The 8,204-nt window shown below is 42.4% G+C and overlaps 1 protein-coding gene across 1 annotated transcript in view; it reads right to left on the bottom strand.

Annotated features, from left to right (window-relative positions):
- The window catches only part of LOC134446510 (tripartite motif-containing protein 16-like), a 13,786-nt gene extending 7,300 nt beyond the window's left edge, over window positions 1-6,486 (bottom strand). Inside the window, exons 1-4 of the mRNA XM_063195876.1 lie at window positions 5,874-6,486; window positions 5,131-5,226; window positions 4,087-4,320; window positions 1,331-2,278 (exon numbers count right to left, since the gene is read on the bottom strand). Coding sequence (XP_063051946.1) covers window positions 1,331-2,278; window positions 4,087-4,320; window positions 5,131-5,226; window positions 5,874-6,455 — 1,860 coding nt within the window. The 5' untranslated portion in view covers window positions 6,456-6,486. The remainder of the gene's footprint in view (window positions 1-1,330; window positions 2,279-4,086; window positions 4,321-5,130; window positions 5,227-5,873) is intronic.
- Window positions 6,487-8,204: the final 1,718 nt, after the last annotated feature.

Genomic DNA, 8,204 nt, shown 5'->3' with positions numbered 1-8,204 from the left:
AGCACATTGAGTTGCACCTGTGTATGTAATGCGCTATACAAATAATCTTGCCTTGCCTTGCCTTGCCTTGCCTTAAGTGTGATGTACTGAAGAGAAGAAAGAAAATTGTTTAGACAGAGGGTTGATTCTACGCAGAGGGTCTGACAAGTTATATGTTTGGAGGAAGTTTTTAATTACAGCAGCAGATTTGGGGTGTGCGTTTGGTTTGTTGGGATGTATTTTAGATCTATCTAGGCTTGGTTGTAAAACACAATTCCAGTCGCCACCAAGGATAAGCTGGTGGTTATTCACATCGGGTATCAGTTCTATGAGTTTTGAAAAAAAGTGGGAGTCATCCCAGTTTGGAGCATAAATATTAATTAAGATGACCGCTGTGTTATATATCTTACCGCTTACTATAATGTAGCGCCCATTGCTGTCTGATATAACATTAGTGCACGTGAAAGGCACATTTTTACTTACAAGTATTGCCACACCCCTGGCCTTAGAATTATATTTAGAATGATACACATGAGAGATCCATTTTTTCTTTAGTTTGTCATGTTGTAGTGTTTCAAGATGTGTTTCTTGCAGGAAAGTAATATGTGGTTTAAATGTACTCAGATGAGAGAATATCCTGTTACGTTTTGTGATATTATTAAGGCCCTTAACATTCCATGAAATAAATGTGGTAGATGGGACCCTTGTTCCGGGTGGAGTTGCATTGTCATTAGCCATAACCAATACTATGGTGGAGCATAATTGTTAACATTTGGAGGCAAGTGCTGAGAAAACTATAGTAAAACATATACAAAATTGAGCATGTAAATAAGAGTACTCTTGGGAAAATAACATAGACACATAAGAACAAGCAATGCACACAACATATACCCCCTGACATGTCTTCCCCAGAACTCAAGACAGTCGCCCACCCCCCATATGGTATACAGCCTAACATGTACACCTAGAGATTGCCTACGCTTCTGGTCTAACTAAGCTATCGGTTACCTACCTCGTTGCCCATGACGAGAGATAAAAGAGAGAAGATGTAACAGTTTCCTAACCAAGTCAGCAAACACAATAATTGCAATCCTTTGAGTAGCCCAATAACTGTGCATATTGCACTGTGGAGCAAAAAAAAAAGAAGAAAGAAAGTAAAGGAGTGCCAATAGTAAAACCAGCCAAGTAGAAAATAAAAAAAAGAAACACTTATAGCACGATACACGGCTGGGCATTTCGAAAAAAAAAAAAAAAACATTATGTTAATAATAAAAAAGAGAGTTCTCACCAAGATCAGCCACCGAAAAATAGAAGCAAGTAGCCTAAGTTTGGCTAAGGATGCTTATTCCACCGCCTCATTTTGTGGAATTTGGGAGAAGTTCGCCAATGTGTAGTCCATGGCCGCGTTCGGGCAGGCAAAAATCTCTTCTCCAAGTGGAGAAGTGATCCTCAGCTTAGCAGGGTAAACCATCCCGAAACGGACGCGAGGGTGGTGGGGACGTAAAAGTTCTTTAGTGTCTTTAAACGCAGCCCTCCGTTTAACCACAGCCTGCGGTAGATCCGGGAAGATCATCTTCTGTCCATCAAACTCGAGAGATGTCGTAGCTGCCTCTTTTTGTAGCACTTCCTGCTTCTCCTGGTGGTAGTGGAATTTGACGATAATAGCTCGTGGCCACTGCAGCTTTGGGCGTGGGCGAGTGTTTCCTTTCCCCGGTTCAGGTTGTAGACTGCGATGCGCCCTATCCAGCGTTGGCACAGCATCCAACTTCAGGCAGTCTTGACGTAGTTTGGCCACGGTCTGCGTAGGACGAGGACCCAGCTGAAAAGTTTCTTTGACCCCCAGAATGCGAATGTTGTCTCGGCGCTGTCTGCCTTCGAGGTCTTCGACCTTTTGGCTTAATTTGGACACTTCGTCATTTAGTTTGGCTAGTTGCGCTTCTACATCCACCACTCTGTCAGAGTACTCATTGTTAGCTTCTTCCAAGCTAGTCAGCTGTGCTTCGTGAGCAGCGCAGGCTGATTGCACAGTGTTGATCTCAGCCAAAACTTCATCACGAACTGCTGAGATATTACCTTTTAAGTCCGCTGATAGAGAGTCAATGATTTTGTGCAGCTCTTGATATTTTGAGTCAACTTTTTTGTCCATCGTGTCGATCCTGGCCAATACCTTTTTCTCGGAGTTGGTGATGGCTTCCATTAGCTTGCTTATATCGTCCCCTTGACCGATAGTTTGACTTGGTGTCGGGATAGCACGGTGGCTAGCCGTGGTCGAGGAGCCCCCCTCTTTCTTCGGCATTTTCTGTTGTTAGACCGCACTTGAAATGTTGAAAAAGATGCCCCACGTATGCGGTAGTAGTTTAACTTGCTGACTTGTGATAATTCAAATAAAATTTCAAATTATAAGTTTGAAAAACATTTCACTCTCTCGGAGCACGAATTTACACGTCTTCACATGTCGCTGCTCGAGCGCCCCCCCCCCCCCCCCCTCAAGATTCTATTCTTAACGAGCAGGTGCGAGCAAGCATTCTAGAAGTCTATTGTTCAGCTCTGCAATGCAATGTAATATAGTCTTGCTGGACTATGCATGACAATTAGCTGCTTGGCTTAGTGGTAATGCATGCCGCTGCATTAGAGAGATGGAGGTTGAGGGTTCGAATCCCACCCGAAGCCATGTTGATTTTCTAAATTATATCATATGCAGCGTTCCTTGGCCGACTTAAAATGCCATGTATATCATTTAGTATGGATGGCAAATGTGCTGAATTACAGATATTGAGGTTGGGGGTTCGAAACCCAGTCCAAGCCATGTTGATTTTCAAAATTATATCATATGCAGTGTTCCTTGGCCAACTTAAAATGCCATGTATGTCATTTAGTATGCATGGCAAATGTGCTGGATTACAGATATGGAGGTTGGGGGTTCGAATCCCAGTCAAAGCCATGTTGATTTTCAAAATTATATCATATGCAGTGTTCCTTGGCCAACTTAAAATGCCATGTATGTCATTTAGTATGAATGGCAAATGTGCTGAATTAGGGATATGGGGGTTGGAGGTTCGAACCCCAGTCGAAGCCATGTTGATTTTCAAAATGATATCATATGCAGTGTTCCTTAGCCAACTTCAAATATCATGTATTGTATGTCATTTAATATCAATGGCAAAGGGGTTGGATTACAGATATGGAGGTTGTGAGTTCTAATCCCGCTCGAAGCCATGTTGATTTTCAAAATTATATCATATGCAGTGTTCCTTAGCCAACTTAAAATGCCATCTATGTCATTTAGTATATCCCCAAAACGCAGAGCTACAACACTTTCAAGATGGCTGATTCCAAGATGGCTGAATTGTTTGGCCCATAACTTCTGACTGGGTGGATGGAGTTTTTCCAAGATTTCTTTTAGCTTTGTTTTCTCAATAGTACTTTGTTTCATCTCTGCCCCAAAAGGCAAGCCCGCTTCCAGCATTTTCTGTGAGAATGCATTTCTAGTTGTAATTGTTTCCTTAAGCCACTGCTTTTAACCGCTTTTATGTTATTTTTCTTTTTACTTCTTTTTATTTTATTCTTCATCTTCTTTACCAGTGCTGCAACTGTACACTGGGCCTAGCGTTGTTCATTATTTAGCCTACATTCTGTTACAATTTTGCTTTGCTGCCTTTATTTATTTATTTTACTTATTTTTATTTCTCCTAGCCAGTGTTGCACTGGTATGCGGGGCGTATACGTTTTGTCCTTTATATGTCTATTTATTTATTATTTTTAACTAATGTGCTTTGTTTATTTATCTATTTGATTTCTCTCTAGCCGGTCACTGTACAGCACTTTGGTCAGTTTTGTACTGTTTTTAAATGTGCTTTATAAATAAAATGTACTTACTTACTTACACACTGCAGAGCAAAAGCAGCACTACTCCATCAAAAATGAGCCCCTTAGTTGAAGTTTAATGATCCCTAGAGGTCAACAGCAGCCGGATACAGTTCCGTATATGGCAGATTTGAATTCAGCATACCCAAATTGACAAAAGAAGACTACTTGTCGACTTTGTCTCACAAATGCCTTAAATAAGCCCTTTTTTGAATTCCGGTCCCAGTCTATAATGTTGTCTACCTTCAGGAAATGGATGGGATCCTGAGTCAGTGAAATCTGTTTCATCTCAGCATCTGTCCTCTTCAGCTCAGCAATCTCCTGCTCCAGTCGCTTCAGGAGTCCTTCAGCCCGATTCACCTCAGCCTTCTCCTGAGCTCTGATCAGCTCTGTCACCTCAGAGCGCCTTCTCTCAATGGAGCGGATCATCTCAGCAAACATCCTCTCACTCTCCTCCACAGCTGTCTGTGCACCAGACTGATCACACACACACACACACACACACACACACACACACACACACACACACACACACACACACACACCAGAGGTGGAACGTAACTAAGTATTTTTACTTCGTTACTGTACTTAAGTAGTTTTTTCTGGAATTTGTACTTACTTGAGTAAAAATAAAAATGCAGACTTTTACTTTTACTCAATTACATTTTTTGACAATTACTTGTACTTTCTACTCCTTACATTTCTAGGAGAAGACTTTGTTACTAGTTACATTTATCCTAGGTTTTCCTGTTGTGTTTCGTGGATATTTCAGTAGCCTCAGCTGCGGGCAGGGAGGCGGGACCAAGCCCCTCTTCCAAATTGACACCCAGACAGAAAATATACTTTTAAAAACATTAACAGGACTCCATAGTCATGTTCAAATAGAACCGAAAACCGTTGCAGACACTTTTTCCTATTGGATCAAGTAGGTAGACATGGAGAAAGACAGCCATTGCGTGAGTAGGCCTACTTGTACTTTTGTACTGAAAAGTATATTTAAAAGTTAGTACTTAGGACTTTTACTTAAGTACGTTTTTGGGAAGCAACTTTTACTTTCACTTGAGTAATTTTTTCGCAGGGTACTTCTACTTTTACTTAAGTACACAACTTCAGTACTTCTTCCACCTCTGACACACACACACACACACACACAGGTCAGGAGAAGTGGTTACATTGGCAATACAAACAGCATTAGAGCCATGTTTGTGTCACAGCTTATAAGTACTATCATAACTATGCATTCCATACACCTGCTGCAGATTGTCCTCTCCTGTGGTCAGTTCTCACCTTGAGAGTCTCCACAGCCTTCCTCAGCTCCTGCAGCTCCTTCTCCTTCAACTGGATTATCTGCTGGCATCTCCTCTGGCTCTGCCCCAAACCCTCCTGGAACATCAGGAATCAAAGCAATTTTTAAATGACAGAACGGTCAAGATTATGACAGGAGAGAGAGAGAGAGAGACCCGACCCCGACTAAAACCTGGGTCCCCATCGGCATGGACATGCAAGTCTGTGTGTGTGTGTGTGTGTGTGTGTGTGTGTGTGTGTGTGTGTGTGTGTGTGTGTGTGTGTGTGTGTGTGTGTGTGTGTGTGTGCGTGTGCGTGTGTGTGTTTGGAGATAAATGTAGTAGTAACCACCTACCAAATGGATACCATTGAGTGAGATCATATTGTTCTGTGTTAACAAATATTTGCTGCCAAGAAACAACGTGCTCTCAGCCCAACTCTGCAATACTGCTGATAGTGAAACAATAGTAAGCAGCCTGGTGTAATGTAATGTTCAAAGAGGAAGACCTGAATCTGCAAATGACATGACAACTTGTGACAACTCTAAGCAGGCTACATTCTGAAGTTGGCCTGTCAATGTTTTACAGAATGTAGACATTGGACCTTTTGTCTCATAAACTCTATCTTGGCACTTCTTCACTGGGCAAATAAAGTCACTCAAATTGTACATTATTTTCATTCTTTAGTAGTAAAAAAACATAAAAGGCATCTGAAGAAAGTATACCGGTTGTAGATTCATCTCTTACCTTTTTATGACTCCACTCTGCCTTAGCTGTGGTTGTGTCGTGGCCTTTATGATCCTCCACCATACACAGATAGCAGATACAACTCTGGTCGGTGCGACAGAATATTTCAAGAACTTTTTTGTGACTATGGCAGATCCTTTCTTGTAGCTGGCCTGTGGCATCGATCACGGTGTGTTTTCTACCCAAAAGTTCATTGTGAGCTTTTAGGTGACTGTCACAGTACGACACAAAACATTCCAGACAGGATTTAACAGCTTTGAGTTTTCTCCCAGTGCAGACATCACATGCCACATCTCCAGGTCCAGCAGCACATTCAACAGGAGCTGCAGGTTCTATTCTGCTCTTCTTTTGATCCGCAAGCTCAGCAAGTATAATATTCTTGTTTAAAACGGGTCGTTGAGCAAAAGTCTGCCGGCACTCAGGGCAGCTGTAAACGCCCTTTCGGTCCCCCTTATCCCAGCAGTCCTCAATACAGCGCAAACAGTAGCTGTGTCCACAGGTAAGAGTCACCGGATCATTCAGAAGACCCAAACAAATAGGACACTCCAAAATATCCCTGTTACCGACACTGGCCTCAGCCATTTCTCTCAAGCAGTCGAAGCGATCTGTGACTCCAGCCAAAGCTCCTTGGGAACAGGTCGTTACAATGTGTTGCCTTGCCTCCTCCACTTGCGCTTATCTCCTCGTCCCGCCTCCTGGCCCCTCCTCCGTGGAGAAAACGATAAAGTTTCCCAGCTGTCAGCCTAGCCACAGCAACTTTTGAGGGACTGTTTTTCATTCACCATCCCAATTGCAAATGAGAAAAAGCTTTTGCAAGATATTGAAATATAATGCTGTTGTCAGTGATGTCATCATGACATATTACTTCCTGGTACGAGGAGACAAGCACAAGTGGAGGAGGCAAGGTTGCATATTGAAACACACTCCCTTTCACCTGTGGCACTCCAAACTTCCTGATCCATGTTTAGTGATGTCGTAAGTTTAGTGATAAAGACATTATGAAGCAATACAGGAACAAACATGATCAAAGCCCTAATGAATGCCATTGCGGGCCGAAACATGTTGGCAATTTTTACGTGTTCTAAAATGAACTTAGTTAGTTTACTTAAAAGCTTTTTTCAAGAAAGAGCACCTTGGATATATTAAAAAACCATGAACCAAGCTGGCTCAGAACCTGTAAATGACATGACACACTATGACAAATTTGGCAACGCTGAAGGTGGCCTGTCAATGTTTTAAAAAATGATGATATCTAAAAAACTCTCTCATTCGCCTCCACAATGGCAGAAAGCAATTCCAGACTAAAGGGCTGTCCCCACAGGCGAGGAAAGCGGATTTCCGCAAAAGCGGAAAGCGAAAATGCGAATATGCGAAAAGCGAAAAAACGTCCACACCGGCGAAAAAAAATTGCGGAGCGATTTTTCAGTTTTCCGCGTTCGATTTCGCTCTGTTTCCGCGATTGTCCATCTGCGCGAATGCAAGGAGCCATTTCTGAAGATAAAGAGCGCCAATATTGTCTGATGCTTTATTGCACCCTCAATGGCCTGTAACTGTTAAGGATGCCGAGACACGCGAGCCTGAAGGCAAATGCCAAATTCAACATCCATGACGCCCTTATTCTCATTTATTTGCCGTTAAAAAAAGTAAACAATTCTGGAAAAGTAGGCTGAAACTTCGGTTTTGCCATTGCGGAGACAGATCTGAAGGAAATGCATTTTAAGTCTGCTCGCTGCCAAGCTCACTCAACAAGTCAACAAGAAATCTGGATGGCAACAAAGCCAGTTAGGCCTATCCATGATGTTTAATGTAGGCAGAATCCTTTCAAGCCGTGCTGACCAACGTGGTCATATGCTGTCTGCACCTATTCCGTTGCATTCCTCCTCATACAGAGAAGGAATGGCTTGCTGTCTTGTCAACCAGGTTTCGACACCCGAATCCCCCGAAAATATGATTTGGGAAACGTTGAAGGGGTCTCTAAATTATTGGCAAATTGTTTTTTTATATTATTGATATAGAAATTGTGTATAGGGGGTGTATTTGCATACCCAAAGTGTTGTGTTTAGGCTACACAAGTTAAAATAAACCGATGCGACGACGAACAAGAAGTCACCTTGCGTAACAGAAAGCCGTTGCGCGCCCGGAGAAATAGCCCATTAAAAACTAGGCTGTGTGATCAGGTGTAATGTTTTGTTGTTTGTATCTGTTTTATGCACGCCACGCACACATAGCACTGAGTGGACACGTTTGGGTTTTCCTGAGACAGAAGCCCGAGGAAGAACAGGTGGAGGATAAATGGGAAGGAAAATGACTACACAGTCGTTAACACGCGGA

Source organism: Engraulis encrasicolus, chromosome 3 (genome assembly GCF_034702125.1).
Source record: "Engraulis encrasicolus isolate BLACKSEA-1 chromosome 3, IST_EnEncr_1.0, whole genome shotgun sequence".
In the NCBI taxonomy this organism is placed as follows: domain Eukaryota; kingdom Metazoa; phylum Chordata; class Actinopteri; order Clupeiformes; family Engraulidae; genus Engraulis; species Engraulis encrasicolus.
The sequence above is the reverse complement of the archived record's forward strand: the minus strand, read 5'-3'. Positions and strand labels throughout refer to the sequence as shown.